At 45.1% G+C, this 25,541-nt stretch overlaps 1 protein-coding gene across 1 annotated transcript; it reads right to left on the bottom strand.

Annotated features, from left to right (window-relative positions):
• Positions 1-4,491: 4,491 nt before the first annotated feature.
• Positions 4,492-20,853, bottom strand: LOC127031815 (olfactory receptor 6N1-like). The gene is made up of 3 exons (XM_050918843.1): positions 20,781-20,853; positions 20,378-20,466; positions 4,492-5,484 (listed from the first exon to the last, which is right to left on the bottom strand). The coding sequence occupies exons 1-3, from the start codon at positions 20,851-20,853 to the stop codon at positions 4,492-4,494; spliced, it is 1,155 nt and encodes a 384-aa protein (XP_050774800.1).
• Between the last annotated feature and the right edge of the window lie 4,688 nt (positions 20,854-25,541).

Raw genomic sequence — 25,541 nt, 5'->3', positions numbered from 1 at the left:
GTCTACTTTAAAGGGCTTTGAATATCCTATCCATGGAAAATATTGTTACAGGACCAGATCCTCAGCTGGAGTAAACTATCCTAGCTCCAATGAAACCAATATTTGTATTTTAGGTAGGACCCTACCAAATCCACGGTCCATTTTAGTCAATTTCACGGTCATGGGATTTTAAAAATTGCATATTTCATGATTTTAGCTATTTAAATCTGAAATTTCACTGCATTGTGATTGTAGGGATCCTGACCCAAAAAGGAGCTGTGGTGGGGGTCACAAGGTTATTGTGCGAGGCTTGTGGTACTGCTACCTGTTGGGATATTTTAGGGTTAAGTATAACAATAAGCTGCTAATGTGCTGACATGGTATTAGGTGATAAAGGCATATGTAGGCAATATTTTTGTGTCTAAGAAATAAGTTGCAAATTCTTTAGTATTTCTTTGTCTAAAATATAAATTGTCAGATTCTTCCCTTCTCTTTTGCTTTTAAAGATTGATAAGGATGCAACTGCAGAAGCCTCAGGAGAAATGCCCTTTGTGTCAATGAAGGTAAAAGGAATGTTATCTTCCCCTCTCTTCCTTTCAAATAGAGGAAGGAAGGATTGTTTTCCCCATTCGTACAAATGGGGAAACTGAGGTCAACATGCACGAACTGCAATCCCAACAGTCCTCCATAGAGCTTGGGCTGAGATTTGAAAATCTGTCCAGGGGATTTACATGTTCTTTCAGTTTTAATGAGACTCAGAAGTCCAAATCTTCTAGACATCCATCAAATTTATGATTCACTGGCAGTGTGTATGTTGTAAGACAGGGGTAGGCCACCTATGGCATGCGTACCAAGGGTGTCACGCAAGCTGATTTTCAGTGGCACTCAGGCGCCCGGGTCCTGGCCATCGGTCTGGGGGACTCTGCATTTTAATTTAATTTTAAATGAAGTTTCTTAAACATTTTAAAAACCTTATTTACTTTACATACAACAATAGTTTAGTTATATCAGTGGTCCCCAATGCAGTGCCCGCAGGTGCCCACCAGGGCATTTATGTGTTCCTGCCTAGTGCCCAGCAGGGGAGAGAAGCCGTGGCCCCGCGCCTGCCAAGGACAGAGAACTCCAGGGCTGCAGGCTTCATTCTATGTTAAAGTAAGAATAATAAATATATTTGGACCAGCAGTTCAACAATGTTTTACTTTTTTTAAATAAATAAGATGAAAACTGTTTATGATATTTATTTTGTAAAAACTCCTTACTTTTTATTACAGGTAGATAAAAAAGAGCAAATTCACATGGTAAGGTGAAAGTAATTGCCAAATAATTTAATTAATACCTTTTACATGTAAAATTACTCTTTTTATCATATGGATTCATATATTATGTAATAGTAAAAATGTTTTTTGTATTATTTAATGTACAAATACAAAATAACCCTTGAAAAATTATTGGCGCTGCCAATAAGACAGGAGAGAATAGATGGATACAGACAGATGGGAGAATGCAAGGCAACTATGAGGCAGTATTGATCAGCATGAGAGGCAGTGATCTCAGCAAACCAGTGGCCTAACCATAGTCACATTTTTTATAGGCATCACGGGAAAGGAGAGCTTCAAGGAGCATTTTGAAAGATGATAATGAGGTAGTTTCTGGTTGTTTACCAGTAGCTTCTCCTAAGCATGAGTGGCAACATGAGAGACAGCACAACAGATCTCGTTTAAAGATGTAACAAGCAGGCGATGAAGGCGGACATCCTGGGCCAGTCAGAGGTGAGAGTCAACATCTCAACAGAAAATTAAAGATAACAGGTTGGGCAAGGCTAGGCCAAGCCATGAAAGTGAAGACAAGTAGCTTGCCCTAACACTGTATCTATGACTCAGAGCACTAACATGCCTGTTCAGTTTTGAGTCTGCCACTGGCTGATCATTCTTCAAAGTAGCAGCTGCCTGGGAGTCTGCTGGAGGACATATTGCATCAACACCTGAGTTCATATATTTGGGGCTTGAACCTTCAACTCTGGAGGCCCCAAACTTAATCCTATGTTTACAATGTGGGGCTTCACTTAGGGCTACATTTTGGCTCCTGGTGAGGAAGTATCTAACTTGAGTGCCTAGCACTAAATGCTGATGGCCAACTATATACTGATTTTCAGAAGTGCTGAGCACTCACCACTCCCATTGAATGAAGTGTCCCTCTGAAAATCAGGCCCCATATTTAGAGATTTAAATTTAGGCTCCTAACTAGAAAATGTCAGGCCCGGTTTTGGAAGATGGTGAACATGCACAGCTTCAGTGCAACAGTTTTGGCACCCCAGAAAAGAAGGTAACCAAAATCAGACAACAATTTAAAGCATTCTGACTAGTTTGTGCAGGACCTGGAATCATAAGCATTGACTCCATGAGTATTCCAGGGCTGGAGTACAGATGGAAAAATAAATCACAACTAATCGGTGGTGCCAGCAAAGAGCTGATCGATGCCACTGCCAAACAACTGTTTGGTGGCTTGAGGGGGGACCTCAGGGAGGGTGGAGAACAGCGAGCAATGGGCAGGCAGGGGTCTTGGGGGAAGTGGTGAAGTGGGGGCAGGGCCTCAGGGCAGAGTAGGGGTTAGAGCACCCCGAGGGAAAAATAAAAGTCAGCGTCTAGGCCTGGCATTACCATTTGATGTGAAGTCTGGTGATTTTGAAATCTGCTTTTGTTTCGCATTGGAACAAACCATCAAATTTTGACATTTCCTGCCAAATGAAATTTTTGAAATAACTTTGTTTCAGATCAATGGAAAACAGAGGTGAATTTAGATTAGAATAGAAAATAAAACAAATTACAAAACATTTTTTATACATGTTTATCAGAATTGACACTCCTGTGGATTTCAGTGAAATGCCCATCAGAAATTTTTCAACCAGCTCGAATTTTGACATGTGTTTGTGAAGGACAAATCCTTCTAAGGGCATTGGGGAAATAATCAGGGGCAGCAGCAATTTCTACTTCTACAGTAGAAGATCAGCTTGTCCTGTATGGGCCATCCCTTCCACTGCTTGTGAATATGCAGAACTGGGGCAGTCCAAGCTATATCTTTTGGGATATGAAGCACCTCATAATGGATGCATGAGCAGTGGATTACGGTAGCTTCCTGCTTGGATGCACTATGAATGGGAATGCAGCTCTCTTCACCCTCTCCCCATCCAAGTGGAAAAAATTCAACTGCTTTCAGTTGGCAGCCAGATTTTGGAAGGGAGCAATTGATCTAGTGAACTTAGGGACTCCGGTGCTACAAACAGGCTGGCAGAAGCAGTTCGAACCCAGCAGAGGCCGGAAGCTCACAGCTGTGGACAATAGAGAAAAGCAGAGGCCAGCACAGACCAGCAATGGCTGGTTGTCATAGTATCTTTCCTCAATCTGAACCTTAGAGTCCAGAAGTTGGGGTACTAGCATGAATTTCCCTAAGTTTAATTACCTGCTTAGATCTGATAAGCTGCCACCAATCAGGAATTCGAGTGCCTGATACACTCTGGTCCCCCCAAAACCTTCCCTGGGGACCCCCAAGATCCAGACCCCCTGGATCTTAACACAAGGAATGTAAACCCCTTTCATCACTGTTGCCTTTGTCAGCCTTCCCCTTCATGGGTTACCCTGGAAGATTACTGTGATTCAAACCCCTTGAATCACAACACAAAGAAATTAGGTATCCTGGAGAGAGAGACAGATTCACGCTCCGTGAATCTAAAACAAAGGGATTCCACCCTTCCCCTCCCTTCTCCTTCCCTGTTAAGTACAGACTCAATTCCCTTGAGCCTCAACAAGGGGAAAAATTCAGACAGATCTTAAAAGCAAAACTTTTAATAAAAAGAAAGAAAAAAGTAAAAGGTCTATCTCTGCAATTTAGATGGTAAAAAGTTACTGGGTCTGTCAGCTTAAGAAATTGGAGAAACAGCCTCCTCCAATAGAAATACAATTTAAAATACTTCCAACCAAATACACATTTGCACATAAAGGAAAACAAATAAAAAGACTATACCACCTTTCTACCTTTATACTTACAAAATTGGAATAGAAGATTAGAGAGCCTGTAGGTACGTGTGGTCACTCTCAGAGCCCAAAGAGAACAAAGCAAAACCCAAAAAACACAAACAAAGGCTTCTCTCCACCGAGATTTGAAAGTATTTTGTCTCCTGATTGGTCCTCTGGTCAGGTGTTGCAGGTCACTGTTTATTAACCCTTTACAAGTAAAAGAGACATTAACCCTTAATTATCTGTTTATGACACTGGTAGAACCCAGGGATGAGCCGTGGGACCAGTAGGAGCTGGTAGAACCCAACTGTAGCCAAAAGAGAGCAGCAGGGGTGGAGGGAGACCAGCAGGCCAAAAGACTCCAAGAGAGAGCAGTAGAGACCATCAGAGACTGGGTCAGTAGGGCCCAGAGGATGATGATCAGGGAGCAGTGGAATGAGGATAATGCAGCTGTTAGAATTCCCAGTAGTGGTGTCCCCAAGCCTCTCTCATGCAGTAGCAGCTATTGGGTGGGCCATAAGCTGGAGACTTGCTGGTGGCATAAGCCTCCCAATGAGACCATCCTGGCAACTCTCCCACAGGCCTTGCTCACCTCCTGGTTCCTCAGGCTGTAGACGAGGGGATTGAGGAGTGGGGTGAGTACTGTGTAGAGCAGGGAGAGCTCTTTTCTGGGGTTCAGGTCCGTGCTGCCCCTGGGGAACATGTACACAGCCACCAACGTTCCGTAGAACAGCATAACCACAGTGAGGTGGGAGGAGCAGATGGAGAAGGCTTTGCGCCTCCCTGAGGCAGAGGGGATCCTTAGCACAGCCCAGGTGATGCAAATGTAAGAAGTGACTGTCAGAAATAATGGGGAGGCTGGGATGAAGGACAGGAAGAATGTGACTGTCTGGACAATGGAGGTGTCGGTGCAGGAGAGCTCCAGGAGGGGCTGGAAATCACAGAAGTAGTGGTCTATCTTGCAGGGCCCGCAGAAGCTCAAGGCTATAAGTGACAGTGACACAATCCCCATGAATAGGAACCCGCCCACCCAGGACCCAACCACCAGCTGCCTGCAGACCTTGCCGTCCATGAGGGAAGGATAGTGAAGTGGGCGGCACACAGCCAAGTACCGGTCATAAGACATGGCTGCCAGCAGGAAGCACTCCACGGTGGCCAAGGAGCCGAACAGATAGAGCTGTGCAAAGCAGCCGCCCAGAGATATTGTCACATTGCCTGCCTGGAGACCAGCAAGAATCACAGGGGAGATGTTGGAGGTGGAGATCATCTCCAGGCAGGAGAGGCTGGAGAGGAAGAAATACATAGGGGTCTGGAGATGTGGATCCAGCATCACCAGCACTACCAGGATGAGGTTGGTAGCTATGGATATGATATAGATAGCTAGGAAGCCAGTAAAGAGAAGGATCCACAGTTCCTTGAGGTCCCCAAATCCCAGGAGGAGAATGTGTGAGATGGTGGTGAGGTTTCCACTGCCCGTCTCCTTCATAGGGAGGGTCTGAAGGAAAGAGAGTTAGCAGATAATTACGAGACAATTAAAAAAACTATCCATAAAACCTGTAGCTATGTGTCCTTGTGGGAAGTAGTGCTGTCTAGTGTTTACAGCAGTGAAGGAGGGGAGTGATGTCTAGGGATTAGAGCAATGGAGGCCAGGACTCCTAGGTTGTATCTTAGCTCTGAGAAAGGCCTGGGGTCTAGTGGGCTAGAGAATGGGTATCTTAGCATCAGGACTCCTGGGTTCTAGCCTAGATCTAGAAGAGCAATGGAGTTTAGCAAGTTAGAGCAAAAGTATTGGCCCTCCACTCCCATTGTGAATAAAAAGAAGTTTCTTGAAGCTGTGCTTCATTTATTTCTCTTCTTTCAATGATGTGACCTGGCCAAAACTCAGAATGTCCATTTCATGGGCAATCCTGACCTTCTGAAATTGCCTTTCATCCCAGATCATAATGAAACAGCAACATTTCCAGCAAAATTCTGACAAATTTCATTTCAGAGAGAGTTAAAGAACCTCATCAAAATGTTGACGTGCTTTGTTGGGATAAAGATATAGCATTTGCTTTTTACTTTATCTTTTCTACTCGGTTCTATTCTAGTCTATTAAACTTGAGATGATAGTTGAATCTATATGCTTTGAAGTTACAGAAATAAAATATCTCACTTATTTGTCATAAAAAATGTGCCAAAATTGGTATGTTCCCATGAAACATTTACATTTTGTTGAATCAGCAAACTGAGAGGAAAATTGGTCATTCAGCAAATTGTGGACCAACTCCAGGCCCAAACTTTGCTGTGAACCCTGAGCATTAGGGACACAGTGGATAATAACTGATGAGAGGTAGCACGATATCAAGGTAAAAGCATGCGACTGTGTGCCAGGATAGACTTCTCCTATAAAAATCTTGATTTTGGCTTTTGCTTTTGACTTGCTGGTGACCCTGAGTATGTCTCTTAACCATTCTATGCCTCACTTTTGTTATTTATTAAGTACAAGACACAGCAATGAACCAAGTCCTTTCACTGGACAGTTTACAATGTGAAGGGTCTTCACTGGGCATATGGTCACATCCCAACAGAGGGAAATCTTTAGCACCAGTGGGACAGGGATTCTTCAGCAGTTAACATGGGGAAATAAATTTAAATACCATTGTCCCTTGGCTGGCACAGGTAGCACAGATCTGTGATAAAAATCAGAGATATTTGTAGGGAATCCTGTTTATTTACAAAGAATGTGAAAAGGGCACTTTTCTCATTCAGCAATCCAGGTCTGCCTTTCCATTGGGTCCTGTGCCCAAAAGTAGCTCTGTCTCTTGCTTTTATCCCAAGGCTATGCTAACCCCTGCCTCTCTCGTTTTCTGCTTCTTTCTGCCTCTCACATGCATAGATACAAAGCTACAATAGACCAGGTCTCACTGTTTAGATGTAAAATATGTTCTCACCTCTTTCTGGAAATCAGGCCCTTTTAAAGTGTCTCAAATTGGGCCCTTTAAAATCCTGGCAAATATTTATTTGACAAATAATAGTCCAGCAGTTTTTTTTTCTATCACTGGCATCCATGCTTATTTAAAGACTGTGCACAGGACCACGCTACAGTTCTTAGCTAAACTGCTCCCTGAAAGAACCATACAGAGCAGAAAACTGGAAAAAGACTTCTCAATGATGTACAGCAAACGCAACTACCACAGTTACAAACAGAGCTGGTTGGATGCTCTTTGATCACAAAAATTCTTCAGCAAATGTTGTTCTTCACTGAATAATTTATGCCAAGTAGCAAGTGACTAGTGATTTTCAGAAGGTGGGCGCTCAGCACTTTCTGAAAATCAAGCCCCTTTAAAACGTCTGCTATTGGGCACTGAAAAAAAGAAGCTTACAAAAACATGAGTCAAGTCTGAAAATCTTGGCCTTATCTAATTGATTTTTTTTTTTGCATATATGGCTAAGAACATAAGAAAGGCCATACTGGGTCAGACCAAAAGGTCCATCTAGCCCAGTATCCTGTCTTCTGATGGTGGCCAATGCCAGGTGCTTCAGAGGGAATGAACAGAAAAGCAATCATCATGTGATCCATCCCATCACCTATAGAGTGGTAAGGGGTTATGGCTAAAATGTTTTAAAGCTCTAAGTCCAATTTTCAAAAGCACCTTATTAACTTAGTAACCTCCTGATCAAGGGACTTAGGTACTTTTGAACATTTTGTCCTCTGTCTCACTATGCATTTACAGTGCACCGTGGAAGCCTGAATGGAGAAGGAAATTATTGTAGTTTCTTATACCATAAATGTTACCTTTCTCCTGCACCAGGAATGTAGGATTATTATCGTTATTTGGGTCATGAAGTAAATAGCAGCTGATGGGATCTTGTCAATTTATCTTTGTCTTCAGTTCATCGTCTGTTTTCAAGTGGTCCAGAGTTTGGTTGGAAGGAGACCAGTTCACTGGCCAGAACTTGTGTCATTCTGGAAAAGCAGCATCAGAAATGATGTTACCCTTTTCCTATTCTCTTTATAGGAGATAGGAACCTCCCCTGAGTGATCTTGTGAAAATCTCTTCTAAAGGGAATCATTACAATGTTGTGCATTATAAGCATTTTTTAATTAAGTACATGCCTTGGGGGACCAGCATTAAAAAAAGAATCTTTTATATGTTTGTATTTAGTCCATTACTGAGTATATTAATGAGAGGGCTTCATTTTACATCCGTCAAAATGATACATCCAGCAATACAGCAACCCTGCTAAGTATGGTTACTCTTACTATATTGCTATGAGCTGGGTGAAAACTTGTTACAGGTTGAGTAAAACCTCATTCAAATGGATTTGTCAATGGGCCCTTCATTTAAGGTAGTTGTAAGACGCAAGAGGCCAACAAACTCTGCACAGAAAGTAGCACCACGTGGGTATTCAAGATTCTATGGGTATTGTGACCAGGTCTGTGAGAGAATACACAGAAAATGAGACCAGACAAGAACAGATAGAGAAGTAGAGGCAACAAAGCCAAGCAGTAGCCTGTGAACACAATGAAACTCTGACAAAATCTGAGGAGAGACTGTGGATCTGTTGGATAGAGAGGCTTGGGGCCATGAGCTGAGGAACTGCTCCTTTTGTTACTAGCTCCTCATGTGCTTGGAGAAGCAGGACTTGGTACATTCCTTGTAAATAAACAAGACTGCATTTGAGCGAACACCATCCTCCATTGGCTTCTGCTTCCAGCTGGGAACTCCCCTAGGGTCCCGAACTATGACTAGCTGCTTGGGTCGGAAAAGGCAACAGTATTATTGCACAGAGGCCCTGTCATAGAACAAAAGGACCTGCCCCCCATGGCCAGAGCCACAAGCACCTCACCTCCCCCAGCTACATGGGCCCCAGGCTGGACAAAGCCCTGAGTACCCCCCATCTTGGCTGGAGGAGCCCCAGGTTGGCCGAAGTCCTGAGCATTCCTCGCCTCAGCCGGAGGAGTCCCAGGCTGGCAGAAGCTCTGAGCACCCACCTCCCACCAGGAGCCTTGGGCTGGCAGAAGCCATGCAGTGCCTCCCCTCCCAGGACCCAACCCTCCCAGGGAAAAGCCAAAGCATCTGTTAGAAGAGGCTTTTGATATGCCCTATGCAGGTTCTGGGGCAGATGAGGAGGTGGTATGTGCCTCCTCAGATGCCCCAGAACCTGAATGAGGCATAATAAAACAAAAATGTTGCACCAAACCCAGAAAGTAGGGTCCAGTAGGTGTGGCTGTGGCAGCACTAAGCGTGGCAGAGCCTCCTCTGGCCTATTATACCTACCGCCCATGGCTGACAATCTAAGGAACCCACCACAGTGTTCACTGAGTGACAACGCAGTAGTAAGTGAGGTCTGTGGCACAGAGCCACAAAGGTATTTAGGCACCTAAACTCCAGCTTTCAGCACTTAAGGCCCAGTTTTAGGCTCCACCATGATCCACAAAACCCCTGCATGGCTGTTGCCTCACCCTGTAAGTGCCTAAGTGTTCAGGGTAAAAGTTCCCTCAGCGTCTGAGCAGTTTATACCACAATTCCACAAAATACTTGAGGATATGCTTAACTTTAAGCACAAGAGAATTCCCAGAGTTCCATGGAACAACAAACATCCTTAAAAACTAGGCATACGTTTAGATACTTTGCTGAATTGAGGCCATAAAGAACAGGCCTCAGAAAGCAAATTCACTGATGGGGTGAGGTGGAGTAAGGCCTGGATTCAATCCAGCCATAGGGCCACCAACTCAGCAAAGTGCTTATGATACCACTGGCTCAATGGTCTGCCAACGTTGACCCCACAGCAGATTCCAATACTCTCTGGAAGTAGGCAACCTCCGTAGTTCTGTGGGTCCAGGGGCAACCTTTCAGCCTAAGGTCTGCTCCCTGGATCCTGCCTTAATTCAGTCCTGGTTACAGAAACATATCCAATAGAACTATTTTCCTGAGCAAGGACTCGACAAGAGAAGTGCTGCATACTTCATATCTTGGAGTCTTGGAATCTAAATTAGTTAGGCAACCCAGTCCCTCAGGAATTTTCAAAATCCCAGCCTAAACAAAGAACAGATGCCTTTCTGAATGATGCATTCAAATTCATTTCTAATTTGCTGGGCTAGAAGCAGGAAACACTGGGTGGATTTTCTGCCATGTGTTATGCGGAAGTTCAGACCAGATGACCGCAGTGGTCCCTCCTGCCTTTAAAATCTATTAATCTATGGATTTTGCAGATCATTATTCATAGGACAATAGAACAGACACCTCCAGAAGTTGTGGAAGCTCCTTCACTGAAGGTTTTCAAAAGGAGGCTGAATAGACATCTGTCTTGGATCGTTTAGACACAACAAATTCAGCATCTTGGAAAGGGTTGTGGTCCATTCTAACCCTATGGTTCTATGATTGGCTCCAATGGTACAACTCACATGACAAAAGTAAGGATGAAGAAAGTACTAGGGTCCTAAGTAACAACACAAGGACATTTTGCTAAAGATCTGATTCTACCAAAAGTTGGATCCTGCAGGTGATGGGTCTTTGCAAGCCAAATTTTGTTAAATTGCCACTAACTTTTGGTGCTTCAATTTAACATCAACCAATCTGGTCTCTCTCTTCAAAATTGCTGTGCACTTACAACCCCAACAGAAATCCATGCAAGTTCAGAGTGCTCAGCAGATCAGAAAACCCAGGTCTCCATTCTCACAAACTGGGCACCAAAAATGGAGGCACCCCAAATTAGTGGACAGGCTGCATGATTTTGGCCATCAGGCTTAAATTATTTTTGGAACTTCTGAGAAGCTTCAGCTCCCGTTGGCTTTAGTATGATCTGGGAGTGGTCAGCAATGCTGGAATTTAGGCCCAAATCCGGAAACAACTTTTGGAAATAATCGCCAAAGATTTTAGTTGTTCTTGATTTTTTAAATAGATTAATAGATTTGATGGCCAGAAAGACCCATTAGATCAGCTAGCCTGATCTCTTGAATAGCAAAGGATGGATAGCAGCAAAGAGTCCTGTGGCACCTTATAGACTAACAGACATTTTGGAGCATGAGCTTTCGTGGGTGAATACCCACTTCGTCAGATGCATGTAGTGGAAATCTCCAGGGGCAGGTATATATATGCAGGCAAGCCAGAGGATGGATAATTTCACCCGGTTACCCCTGTCCTTATCCCAATAACTTATGTTTGAAAGTCAGCTTCCTCTGATAAACCCCAGCTGGAATCTTAAGGACAGTAAGCGACTAAGGTTGAATGAAATCGATTGAGCTAGTATAAACTGTGATTTTCCATGGCTTAGAACTCAGCCAAATCAAGACACACGTTTATGGTCACCTCTGAGTTCTAGACCATCTCAGATTTCAATTTCCTACTTGAATCCTTTGAAGTATTAGAGCTGTTCAAATGTCGGTCCCAGGTAATTTTCAAAGGTGGCGAATTTCCACTCATTTGTCACCACCCTGCTTCTTGGAAACAGCTGAAAAATGGAGCCAAGGCAGAGAATTTTGGCAAATGTCTAAGCAATTGCAAACAGGAGTTGGAGTGGGAAGTGTTAACCAGACTACTACCTGTGTTGCTATTGCCAGACCTATAATGCAGCTAAAGTCACATAATTTAAACATACATCAATAAATAAAATAATGTAAACTCAGATGACTTGTTGAACTTTATGTAGTGGTGTCAGCCGTGTGGGAAGTAAAATGTTAATGAATTTCTGACCCATAACGAGTATTGGGTTGTTAAGATGGGGAAACATCAGGGATTGGCTCCCAAAGGAATCAGAGACACGCTTCATCCTGCCTTCTGTCATAAATCCGAGATACAATGGAGAAGATAGCTTCAGTTCCTTAGTGGGGCTAGTGACAGATCAGAGAGCTACTAAAGTTCCACCATAATTGACTCTTCCCAGTTAGAAGGGGCTCGCCTGTCTGAGGTCTGAATTATCCAGCTACCTTTGTTTGTGGATTAATTAGTAGATGGAAGATTTCATATATTTATTCTTGCATCTGTGACTCAGACACGAGGGAGGAATACACTGCACTTTATGTGCAATGGGCACATGGATTGCAGATGAGTTTCATTCTGTTTTACACCTGTTCCAACTGCTGTTTTCCTTTTGAAGAGGTAAGACCTGATTCTGTGTAGTTTGATGCCATATGCGTGCATTAAACCCACCTCAGAGTGCATGTATTGGGATCCAGCCGCACTCCCTCTGCACTAATGTAAGTGATGATAATGTGTTCGCGGCAGAGAAAAAAACAACCAGAAATGTGCCAAGGGTCAGATTTTTAAAGGCATTTAGCATCTAGGGCTAGCTCAGTGGTTTGAGCATTGGCCTGCTAAACCCAGGGTTGTGGGGTCAGCTCTTGTGGGGGGGTTTGGGGATTTTGTTGAGGATTGGTCCTGCTTTGAGCAGGGGGCTGGACTAGATGACCTCCTGAGGTCCCTTCCAACCCTGATATTCTATTATTCTGTCTCTGCTTTCCTGTCTTGGCAGCTTGGGACTTTAGTACCCTGCCTGGTTTGAGCCAGGCCCACTAGCCTGCTGCATACCCAGACCCGGGTCTGAACCACATCCCCTAACAGATGTAGGCTTAATTGAAAGCAGCTTAAGTGTTCCTGTCTTTAACACTCAGATGCCAACTCCCAATGGGGTCTCCAAACTCCAAATAAATCTGGTTTACCCTGTATAGGGTAAACTCATAAACTGTTCACTCTCTATAACGCTGAGAGAGAGGTAGGCACAGCTGTCTCCCACCCCACCCCACACCAGTTTTAATACATACTCTGGGTTAATTAATAAGTAAAAAGTGATTTTCTAAAATACAGAAAGTGGGATTTAAGTGGTTCCACGTATTAACAGACAGAACAAAGTGAATTACCAAGCAAAATAAAGCAAAACATGCAAGTCTAAGCCTAATATAGTAAGAAACCTGAATAGAGATAAAATCTCACCCTCGGAGATGTTTCAATAAGTTTCTTTCACAGACTGGATGCCTTTCTAGTCTGGGTACAATCCTGTCCCCTCGTACAGCCCTTGTTCCAGCTCATGTGACTAGCTAGAGGATGTCTCATGATTGCAGTCCCCTTTGTTCTGTTCCACTCCCTCATATGGCTTTGGCACAGGGCAGGAATCTTTTGCCTCTTGGTCCCCACCTCCCCTTCTAAATGGAAAAGCACCAGGTTTAAGATGGATTTCAACACCAGGTGACATGGTCATGTGTCCTGTGAGACCCCATGACTTCATTCCTCCCAGCCTACTCACAGGAAGGCCTGCCTGAAAACAGAGCCATCCAGTCAATTGTCTTGGTTGATGGGAGCCGTCAAGATTCCAAACCACCATTAATGGCCCACACTTTCCACAATTACAGTAGGCCCTCAGAGTTATATTTCATATTTCTAGTTTCAGTTACAAGACAGATACATTTATACAAATAGGACGACCACACTCTGTAGATTCAGCAAAGAATCCTGTGGCACCTTATAGACTAACAGACGTTTTGGAGCATGAGCTTTCGTGGGTGAATACCCACTTCCTCAGATGCATGTAATGGAAATATCCAGGGGCAGGTATATATATGTGTGCTAGCAAGCAAGCTAGAGATAACGAGGTCAGTTCAATCAGGGAGGATGAGGCCCTGTTCCAGCAGTTGAGGTGTGAAAACCAAGAGAGGAGAAACTGGTTCTGTAATTGGCAAGCCATTCACAGTCTTTGTTCAATCCTGAGCTGATGGTGTCAAATTTGCAGATGAACTGAAGCTCAGCAGTTTCTCTTTGAAGTCTGGTCCTGAAGTTTTTTTGCTGCAGGATGGCCACCTTAAGGTCTGCTATAGTGTGGCCAGGAAGGTTGAAGTGCTCTCCTACAGGTTTCTGTATATTGCCATTCCTAATGTCTGATTTGTGTCCATTTATCCTTTTCCGTAGAGACTGTCCAGTCTGGCCGATGTACATAGCAGAGGGGCATTGCTGGCATACGATGGCGTATATTACATTGGTGGATGTGCAGGTGAATGAACCAGTGTAATATACGCCATCGTATGCCAGCAATGCCCCTCTGCTATGTACATCGGCCAAACTGGACAGTCTCTACGGAAAAGGATAAATGGACACAAATCAGACATTAGGAATGGCAATATACAGAAACCTGTAGGAGAGCACTTCAACCTTCCTGGCCACACTATAGCAGACCTTAAGGTGGCCATCCTGCAGCAAAAAAACTTCAGGACCAGACTTCAAAGAGAAACTGCTGAGCTTCAGTTCATCTGCAAATTTGACACCATCAGCTCAGGATTGAACAAAGACTGTGAATGGCTTGCCAATTACAGAACCAGTTTCTCCTCTCTTGGTTTTCACACCTCAACTGCTGGAACAGGGCCTCATCCTCCCTGATTGAACTGACCTCGTTATCTCTAGCTTGCTTGCTAGCACACATATATATACCTGCCCCTGGATATTTCCATTACATGCATCTGAGGAAGTGGGTATTCACCCACGAAAGCTCATGCTCCAAAACGTCTGTTAGTCTATAAGGTGCCACAGGATTCTTTGCTGCTTTTACAGATCCAGACTAACACGGCTACCCTCTGATACTTGACACTCTGTAGATTATAAGCTTTGTAATGATACCATACAAGAGACCTTTTGCATTAAGTATAGTTTACCTACATTATATTCACACTCATCAGCATACTTTCAAAAAATCATATAGAATGCAATGTCACACAGGAATAGTACATTATGTGAATATTAGTACTTTGCAAAGTAAGAAACAAAAAAAGAAATTTTGGATTATGTACTGATGTCACTTTTAGGGGACTGTGACAGGGTCAGGCCAGATTGCTACAGGAGAATGATAGAAGGTAGATGTATTAGCCCGAGATTAAGCAGGTCCCATTTCCCTGAGTAAGATAATAGGCTGTTCCAGGACAATCAGGAAGTTGCAGGCTAATTAGGGCACCTGGAGCCAAGTAAGAAGCTACCAGAATCAATTAGGACAGTTGGGCTAATCAAGGAACCTGGTTTTAAAAAGAACATCATGTCAGTTAGTGAGGGGTGTGTGAGGAGCTGGGAGCACGAGGTGCTAGAAGCTGAGAGTGAGCAGACATACTGCTGGAGGACTGCAAAGTACAAGCATTACTAGACTTCAGGAGGAAGGTCCTGTGGTGAGGATAAAGAAGGTGTTGGAAGGAGGCCATGGGGAAATAGCCCAGGGAGTTGTAGCTGTCACACAGCTTTTACAAGTCACAGTAGACAGTTGCAATCCACAGGGTTCTGGGCTGGAACCCAGAGTAAAGGGCGGGTCTGGGTTCCCCCTAAACCTCCCAACTCCTATTTAAGACAAGAGGTGTGGACTACCGTAAGCTAAATGCGGTAACTCGTCCGGACAACTATCCAATGCTACGCACCGATGAGCTATTGGAGAAGTTGGGACGTGCCCAGTTCATCTCTACAATAGACTTAACCAAGGGGTACTGGCAAATACCGCTAGATGAACCTGCCAAGGAGAGGTCAGCATTTGTCGCCCATGCGGGGGTGTATGAATTTAATGTCCTTCCTTTCGGCCTTCGAAATGCACCCTCCACCTTCCAGAGGCTGGTAGATGGTCTACTAGCAGGACTGGGAGAATATGCAGTTGCCTACCTCGATGATGCGGCCATTTTTTCAGACTCCTGGCCCGAACACCTACTACACCTGGAAAAGGTCTTTGAACACATAAGGCAGGCCGGACTAACTGTTAAGGCCAAAAAGTGTCAAATAGGCCAAAACAGAGTGACTTATCTGGGGCACCAGGTGGGTCGAGGAACCATAAACCCCCTACAGGCCAAGGTGGATGCTCTCCAAAAGTGGCCTGTCCCAAGGTAAAAAAAACAGGTCCAATCCTTCTTAGGCTTGGCCGGGTACTACAGGCGATTTGTACCACACTACAGCCAAATCGCTGCCCCACTGACCAACCTGACTAAAAAGACCCAGCCAAATGCAGTTAAGTGGACTGATAAGTGTCAAAAGGCCTTTACCCAACTTAAGGCAACGCTCATGTCTGACCCTGTGCTCAGGGCCCCGGACTTTGACAAGCCATTCCTAGTAACCACGGATGCATCTGAGCGTGGTATAGGAGCAGTTCTCATGCAGGAAGCAACGGATCACAACTTCCATCCTGTCGTGTTTCTCAGCAAGAAACTGTCTGAGAGGGAAAGCCACTGGTCAGTCAGTGAAAAGGAATGCTATGCCATTGTGTACGCCCTGGAAAAGCTACACTCATATGTTTGGGAACGGCTGTTCCAGCTACAAACTGACCATGCTGCGCTAAAGTGGCTTCATACTGCCAAGGGGAACAACAAGAAACTTCTTCGTTGGAGTTTAGCTCTCCAAGATTTTGATTTTGAAATTCAGCACATCTCAGGAGCTTCTAACAAAGTTGCTGATGCACTCTCCCGTGAGAGTTTCCCAGAATCCAGTAGTTAGAAAGTGTTCTTAAACTGTAGAAGTCTGTTAGTTATATACTTAGTGGTATATGTAACGGTGCATGTGTTGTATTAATCTGTTTAGTTTAAAGTTCTAGGAGGAAATCGCCGCCAGTGAGCTTCCCCACTGTCTGCAATTTGGGGGGCGTGTCATAAACAGATAGCTAAGGGTTAATGTCTCTTTCACCTGAAAAAAAAAAAGTAACCTGAAGCACCTGACCAGAGGACCAATCAGGAAACAGGATTTTTTCAACTCTGGGTGGAGGGAAGTTTGTGAGTGAGTCCTTTGTTCTTGGTCTTCTGCCTGTATGCTCTCTCGGCTATGAGAAGTGATTTCTATTTCCTGCTTTCTAATCTTCTGTTTCCAAGTTGTGAGTACAGAGATCATAAAAACAATAGGGGTTATTGTTTTTTTTCTTTTGTATTTACATGCCTATAGGTGCTGGAGTGCTTTGAATTGTATTCTTTTTGAATAAGGCTGTTTATTCAATATTCTTTTAAGCAAATGACCCTGTATTTGTCACCTTGATACAGAGAGACCATTTTTATGTATTTTTTCTTTCTTTTTATATAAAGCTTTCTTTTAAGACCTGTTGGAGTTTTTCTTTAGTGGGGAACTCCAAGGAATTGAGTCTGTGCTCACCAGGGAACTGGTGGGAGGAAGAAGTCAGGGGGAAATCTGTGTGTGTTAGATTTACTAGCCTGACTTTGCATTCCCTCTGGGTGAGGGGGAAAGAGAGATTAGTACTTCTGTTTTCCAAGGCTGGAAACGGGGAGGGTGGAATCCCTCTGTTTAGATTCACGGAGCTTGCTTCTGTGTGTCTATCCAGGAACACCTGGAGGGGGGAAGGGAAAAAGTTTATTTCCCTTTGTTGTGAGACTCAAGGGATTTGGGTCTTGGGGTCCCCAGGGAAGGTTTTGGGGGGGGACCAGAGTGCCTCAAAACACTCTAATTTTTTGGGTGGTGGCAGCTTTACCAGGTCCAAGCTGGTAACTAAGCTTGGAGGTTTTCATGCTAACCCCCATATTTTGGACGCTAAGGTCCAAATCTGGGACTAGGTTTATGATACCCTGACAGTTAGGAACTTTTTCCTAGTGTCCAACCTAAACCTCCCTTGCTGCAGTTTAAGCCCATTGCTTCTTGTTCTATCCTTAGAGGCTAAGGTGAACAAGTTTTCTCCCTCCTCCTGATGACACCCTTTTAGATACCTGAAAACTGCTATCATGTCCCCTCTCAGTCTTCTCTTTTCCAAACTAAACAAACCCAATTCCTTCAGCCTTCCTTCATAGGTCATGTTCTCAAGACCTTTAATCATTCTTGTTGCTCTTCTCTGGAACCTCTCCAATTTCTCCACATCTTTCTTGAAATGTGATGCCTAGAACTGGACACAATACTCCAGTTGAGGCCTAACCAGCGCAGAGTAGAGCAGAAGAATGACTTCTCGTGTCTTGCTCACAACACACCTGTTAATGCATCCCAGAATCATGTTTGCTTTTTGGTGGCTAATGCACATTATATTTAATCTGAAGGAGGCTAAGTCATCATGGTGTGAAGGGTAAAATTCTGTCATGGATCAGAAGTTTCTTAAGAGTCAAGAAACAAGGAATGGGATTAAGTGGACAATCTTCAACTTGGCAAATTAACACTGGGATGCCTTCAGCTTCCATTTCACAGAATGCGCATAGGTACGGATAGTAGGGATGCAGGGGGTGCTGCAGCACTCTAAGGTTTTGCGCCTGGCATCCCTGCCACTGGCCCTGTGCCCTGGGTCCTGGCCAGAGTCTCCTCCTGGATCCAGCCCAGCTGAGGCCCTGGAGGCTCCGCACCCAGCCCCAGGGGTCCTACGCAGCCACTGCCTGTGCTCCTGGGGTGTCTGTTACCAGTCCTTCAAGCAGGGTCCTGGCTGCCAGCCCCATGTCCAGGGCTCCCACCCCTAGCTGTGGCCCCAGCCTCTTCTGCCTTACCTGTGACTGAGTCCCCACACCCCAGACCCATGGCCCTGCTCCCAGCCCAGCTCTACGGGGTGGTTGGGGCACAGACAGAGTAAGAGAGGTGCAGCTCAGCACCCCCACTAAAAAAACTGTTCCAGCACCATGGGACCTTTGTTGTGGATAGATAGCTAAACAGAAAGATGGGTATGTATGTATAAGGGGACTGTTGTCCCCTTTCTAAAACTCAGTGGGGAGCTAAGGAGGCAGTAGGGCCCCAAGCTGAGCTGGGGAGCAGATCTGTGCCAGCCAGAGGGGCCAGAAAAACAGCTCAGGAAGCAGGTCAGAGCTGGGAACAGAGTCACAAAAGCAGGCCACTGAGCAGCCCTGTGCTGGGAGCAGAGCTGCAGCAACCAGAGCCAGAGAGGCAGCCCAGTGAGCTGGAGGCAGAGCAGCAGCAGCAGCTGTGCTGAGGCAGAGTGAAGCTGGAGCTGAGGGAGAGTGGAGCTGGGGCTGGAGCAGTCCAGACCTGGGTACAGTGAGAAGTTGGGGAGAGCAAGAGGGACCCTGGACAGCAGGCCCAGCAGAGAGAGACACCCCCAGCCAAGACACCTTGCAGACCAGACTTGGAGGGGGATCGTAACCCTGATGGGACAGGGGCCATGCTGGGAAGTCGGGTCCTGCCACCCTGAGCCTGGAGGTGTGTGGCCACCACCAGAGCATATGTCTGACCGGCAGCATCCCTGCAGCACAGCCAGGGCCTGGGCAGGTGGCCTGGGACTTGTGAGGAACAGATTGAACTTCCCTTACATTCCAGAGAGATGCTGCTTGTGAGGTCCCCGTGCCACAGAGTGGGGTGATGTGTTTTCTTGTAACCTTTCGCATTTTTCCTTATTTTTTTAAATTGGTTGCTATTTAATAAATTGTATTTGCTTTGAACTGTATGTAATGATCAATGGGTCAGGGAAGCGTCCAGTGCAGAGAGAGCACCCTGGAATGGGGACACTCTAGCCCCTGTCCTGAGTGACCACAACAAGGTTGGGAGTTGAGCCCCCAGGAATCCTGGGCCCAGCCTTGTTGGGGTTATGATGACTCTGGCACACAGGAGAGTGGAAAGGGAGGCCTCTAGGTCAGGCAGGGCTCTGGATAAACGAAGTGGGAGCAAGGACTCAGATCCTTTCACTAGCCCACTGCACCGGGGTATAAGCCAGGAAAGTTCCCAATAATAGTGGGACCAATTCCCCACTTACATATGGGGATAGTGAAACAGCTGGATGGTTGGAAATGGAGTTAAATGAGTGAGCTGGGAAAATTTGCTGATGAAACAAAATTGTTTTGTATTGTCAAGACAGAGAAGGGTGTTAGGAATTTCAGAGAGACTTGACCAAGCTAGATAGAGAGACATCAAAAAGGCAGAAGAAATTCAGTGTTGAAAGAAAAAAAAACAATGCACCCAGGAGGGAACAATGTGGTATGTTCTGATGTGGAATACAGAGCTCACTTCTCTGTAGAGATGAGATGGATAAGTAGGCACTGGATGAAAGTATACAAAATACACTAACTGGCACAGAGAAGAACACTCAGACACTTCTGTGCTCCCTGTGTCAATACAAACAAGGGAGTTATTCAATAGAAGTGAATGGCAGAAAAATTGACCCTCACAAAAGGAGATTCTTTTTCACATGATGTTCACAAATGCAGTTAGCCTGTGGAACTCACTGCCACATGATAAAATTGAAGACAAGAATTAAGCAGCATTCAGGAAAAGATCAAGTCCTTTCATACCTGTAAGGAAGCTGGCTCTGTCTCTCTATGTTACAAATATGGACCTCAGTACCAAAGTGTCACACAATCTTTAATGTATTTAGCCTCCAAACATCTCCATGGAGTAGGAAAGTGCTATTATCCCCATTATACAGATGGAGAACTGAGTCACAAAGAGGTTAAGTAATTTGTGCAAGGTCTTACGCAAGGAGAAGAACAGAGACTTGAACCACAGCTCCAATATGCTTGGGTGATGCACCAGCTCAAGACTAACCTTCATCTCTAGTTGGTATGCAAGACTCCATACTGGCTGAGATGGACTCCCTTCTTGATCTGGTTTGGCAGCTCTTAGTGTGATGTGGTCTAAAGAATAGGTACAAACAGGGAAAACTAACCCAGCAACTGCAGATTCGTGGGTGCAAAGTGACTATGTAAAAATGGCCCCTTCTTCTTCAGCAGCTATTAGCGACTAAAACACTTAAAAAACAGACCTTGCTTCATACTCAGAGAGAAGGAGCTGTCTTTAATTCAGACTCTCGCATCGGCAGCAGAATGGCTATGCATTTTCCAAACACAGAAATAGTATCACAGGTGATGATGTGTGAGCTGGGAGGACCCTAGCTTGGCTTTCATAGCCCAAGATGGAATTTTTCGGTCATTTCTCAGAGCTGAAATACCTTCGTCATGACAGTGTCTTCTTGTTGCCTTGATTCTTTCATAATTGCATATCTTTGTCTTGGTATAAGCCATAGTACGTTAAGGTGACTGTCACTTTCCAGTGGCTGGTTTTGTTCAACATCTTCATTAATGACCTGGATGATGGGATGGATTGCATCCTCATTAAGTTCACAGATGACACTAAGCTGTGCGGAGAGGTAGATACTTAGGACGGAAGAATCCCACGCACTGCTACAGGCTGGAGACTGACTGACTAAGAAGCAGTTCTGTAGAAAGGGACCTACGGATTACAGTGGACAAGAACCTAGATATGAGTCAGCAGTGTGCCTTTGTTGCCAAGAAAGCTACGGCACATTCGGCTGCATTAGTAGGAGCATTGCCAGCAGTTCGAGGGATGTGATTATTCCCCTCTATCTGGCACTGGAGAGGCAAGGTCTGGAATATTACATCCAGTTTTGAGCCCCCTACTACAGAAAGGATGTGGACAAATTGGAGAGAGTCCACCAGAAGGCAGCGAAAATTATTACGTGGCTGGGGCACATGAGTTATGAGGAGAGGCTGAGAGAACTAGGATTGTTTAGTATCAGAGGGGTAGCCGTGTTAGTCTGGATCTGTAAAAGCAACAAAGAGTCCTGTGGCACCTTATAGACTAACAGACATATTGGAGCATGAGCTTTCCTGGGTGAATACCCACTTCATCGGATGCATGTAGTGGAAATTTCCAGGGACAGGTATATATATGCAAGCAAGAAGCAGGCTAGAGATAACGAAGTTAGTTCAATCGGGGAGGATGAGGCCCTCTTCTAGCAGTTGAGGTGTGAAAACCAAGGGAGGAGAAACTGCTTTATGATTTTGCTAGCCATTCACAGTCTTTGTTTAATCCTGAGCTGATGGTGTCAAATTTGCAGGTGAACTAGAACTCAGCAATTTCTCTTTGAAGTCTGGTGCTGAAGTTTTTTTGCTTCAGGATGGCTACCGTCCAATCTGCTATTGTGTGTCTAGGGAAGTGGTGGAATCTCCTTCCATAGAGGTTTTTAAGGCCTGGCTTGACAAAGCCCTGGCTGGGATGATTTAGTTGGAGATTGTTCCTTCTTCGAGCAGGGGGTTGGACTAGATGACCTCCTGAGGTCCCTTCCAACCCTGATATTCTATGGCTAGACAGAGGTTGTCCACTATAGCCTATATCTCATACACTTGCTTCTAGAATTAAAGATTTAGCAACCCATGGTTTTATAGCCAGAGGTCATGGGTTCCATTCTTATTCAGGGACCTCAGTGCACCAGAAACCAGATTTTCAAAAGTATATAGACAGAGATGTGTCTAAAGACACAGATAGGTAGAGCTGCATGAAATTCTTTCCTCCTTTTATCATTTTTTCACAGAACTGCTCTGCTTTGGCCCAGCTGCCCCTCCATCTTCATGGCAGAGCAGTGGGCAGGCCAAACATTTAGTGAGCAGTGCTGTGACCCTGAGCATCAGGTTGCAACGCCCAGAGCTGGGCCCTGCCCTGCAGGACAGGAGCCAATGATTTCATTGGGAACTGGAGGCCACATTTTTAGAGGTGTCCAGCTACTTAATGGGATTTTCAAAAGTGTCTAGTTGCCTAATACCCACTGAACTCCCATAGGAGCTTTCAAAATGTGGCCCTAGCTATCTTTCTATTCATCTTATAGTTCATTCATCTAGTCTGTGCTTCTCTAACTTGCTGGCCAGAATACTGTGGGAGACTGTATCAAAAGCTTTGCTAAAGTTAAGGAATAACACTTCCACTGCTTTCCCCTCATCCACAAAGCCAGTTATCTCATCATAGAATGTAATTAGGTTAGTCAGGCATGACTTGCCCTTGATGAATCCATGCTGACAGTTCCTGATCAATTTCCTCTCCTCTAAGTGCTTCAGAATTGATTCCTCGAGGACCTGCTCCATGATTTTTCCAGGGACTGAGGTGAGGCTGACTGGCCTGTAGTTCCCTGGATCCTCTTTCTTCCATTTTTTAAAGATAGGCACTACATTAGCCTTTTTCCAGTCATCCAGAACCTCCCCGATCACCATGAGTTTTCTAAGATAATGGCCAACGGCTCTGCAATCACATCCGCCAACTCCTTTAGCACTCTCAGATGTAGCGCATCCGGCCCCATGGACTTGTGCTCATCCAGTTTTTCTAAATAGTCCTGAACCACGTTTTTCTCCACAGAGGGCTGGTCACCTTCTTCCCAATACTGTGCTGCCCAGTGCAGCAGTCTGGGAGCTGACCTTATTTGTGAATACATAATTTAAAAAAGCATTGAATACATTAGCTTTTTCCACGTCCTCTGTCACTAGGTTGCCTCCCTCATTCTTAAGGGGTCCACATTTTCCTTGACTTTCTTCTTGTTGCTAACATACTTGAAGAAACCCTTCTTGTTACTTTGAACGTCTCTTGCTAGCTGCGACTCCAAGGCCACGTCCAGACTAGGGTATTAAATCAATTTTAGATACGCAACTTCAGCTACGTGAATAACGTAGCTGAAGTCGAATTTCTAAAATCGAGGTACTCACCCATCTAGACGGCACGGCATCGATGTCCGCGGCTCTCCGTGTCGATTCCGGAGCTCCGTTTGGGTTGATGGAGTTCCGGAATCGATGTAAGCGCGCTCGGGGATCAATACATCGCGTCCAGACTATACGCGATATATCGATCCCTGAGCAATCGATTTTAACCCGCCGATGCCGCGGGTTAGTCTGGACGTGGGCCAAGTGTGATTTGGCCTTCTTGATTTCATTCCTGTATGCCTGAGCAATATTTTTATACTCCTCCCTGGTCATTTGTCCAATCTTCCACTTTTTGTAAGCTTCTTTTTTGTGTTTAAGATCAGCAAGAATTTCACTGTTATGCCAAGCTGGTTGCCTGCCTGTCAAGATTTTTTTCCCCACTTTGAACTTTCGAGTACAAAAAGTGGGGACCTGCATGAACACTTCTAAGCTTAATTACTAGCTTAGATCTGGTACACTGCTAGCAGCCAGAATTTAGTGTCTGGCACACTTTCTGTTCCCCCAAAACCTTCCCTGGGGAACACAGATCCAAACCCCTTGGATCTTAAAACAAGGAGGAATTAACCCTCCCTCCTCCTTTCCCCCCACCAGTCCCTGGTGAGTTCAGACCTAAACCGCTTGGATCTTAAAACAAGGAAAAATTAATCAGGTTCTTAAAAAGAAAGCTTTTAATTAAAGAAAGAAAAAAGTAAAAATTATCTCTGTAAAATCAGGATGGAAAATGCTTTACAGATACTCAGATTCATATAGACCAGAGGGAACCCCCTCTAGCCTCCAGTTCAGAGTTACAGGAAACACAGGCAAAAATCCTTTCAGCAAAAAGAAACATTTACAAGTTGAGAAAACAAAAATAAGACTAATCCTCCTTGTCTGGCAACTACTTACAATTTTGAAACATGAAAGACTGATTCAGAGAGATTTGGAGATCCTGGGTGTACGTCTGATCCCTCTTAGTCCCAAGAGCGAACAACGAACAAAACAAAAAGCACAAACAAAGACTTCCCTCCACCAAGATTTGAAAGTATCTTGTCCCCCCTATTGGTCCTCTGGTCAGGTGTCAGCCAGGTTTACTGAGCTTCTTAATCCTTTACAGGTAAAAGAGACATTAACCCTTAACCATCTGTTTATGACACTACCATATTTACTATTCTTTCTATACATAGAGATAGTTTCTTCCTGCAGCCTTGTAAACATGTGAGACTCACTGCTGCAGCACCTCCTGCTGGTTGTCCGGGAATTAGCTCATCCAGCCTCTGGAGCGCCCTCTGCAGGTTGGTGTCATACCACCACTGCTGGCCCCCAGGTCCCTTCCAGGACCCCCATGCCCCATTAACTGGTTGCTGCTCCCTGACAGTACCCCCACAGTCTGGATCTCCCCCTCCCAAGAGAACCCCCACCCACTATCTCAACTTCATCTCAGTCTTGGCTACTGCCTAGTCTCCATCTAGACCCTGTTCACTGGGGCAGACTGCAGTATAAGCCACTCACCACAGGCGAAGAGTTTTGGACCTGCTGCCTCTGGTTACCCATGGGCTGCCCCTGCAACCCAGTACCTAATAGGCCTTACCAGGCCTGCAGCCTGGGGCTTTCCTAGGCCCAAGCTCCCTGGCTCCCTTGGCCTTTCCACAGCCCTGCTCCACTCCAGATACCTGGTTAACGTCCCTGAAGCCAGGTCCTTCTCTCTCTGAATGCAGAGAGAGACTGTTGAACTCCTGGCTCCCAGCCTCTTATATAGGGCCAGATGAGACCTGATTGGGGCATGGCCCAGCTGTGACTGCTTCCCCAGTCAGCCTAGTAGCTGCTTTCCTTGCCACAGCCCTCTCCCAGGGCTGTTTTAAGCCCTTCAGGGCAGGAGCAAAGTAACCACCTTGCTACAAGCCTCAATAAGGATTCTTTAAAATCCAGCAAGCTCTCCTGGAATCCTTTGCCCCTCATGTTATTCTGTCAGGGGATCCTGCCCATCAGTTCCCTGAGGGAGTCAAAGTTTCCTATTCTAAACTCCAGGGTCCATATTCTACTGCTCTCCTTTCTTCCTTGTGTCAGGATCCTGAACTCAACCATCTCATGGTCACTGCCTCCCAGGTTCCCATCCACTTTTGCTTCCCCTACTAATTCTTCCCTGTTTGTGAGCAGCAGTTCAATAAGATCTCTGCTCCTAGTTGGTTCCTCCAACATTTGCACCAGGAAATTGTCCTCTACACGTTCCAGAGTTTCCATCCTTATAGGTT

Source organism: Gopherus flavomarginatus, chromosome 11 (assembly GCF_025201925.1).
Source record: "Gopherus flavomarginatus isolate rGopFla2 chromosome 11, rGopFla2.mat.asm, whole genome shotgun sequence".
NCBI lineage: Eukaryota > Metazoa > Chordata > Testudines > Testudinidae > Gopherus > Gopherus flavomarginatus.
Note: the sequence above shows the minus strand (reverse complement) of the source record. Positions and strands in the feature narration are given on the sequence as shown.

Excerpts from the sequence above, each read along its gene's own strand:
- LOC127031815 (XM_050918843.1), bottom strand. The coding sequence starts at position 20,853 with ATGGCTTATACCAAGACAAAGATATGCAATTATGAAAGAATCAAGGCA. Across the intron at positions 20,467-20,780 it reads AAGACACTGTCATGACGAAG|ACCACATCACACTAAGAGCT; the intron begins GTATTTCAGCTC and ends CCTATTCTTTAG. Across the intron at positions 5,485-20,377 it reads CATACCAACTAGAGATGAAG|ACCCTCCCTATGAAGGAGAC; the intron begins GTTAGTCTTGAG and ends TCTTTCCTTCAG.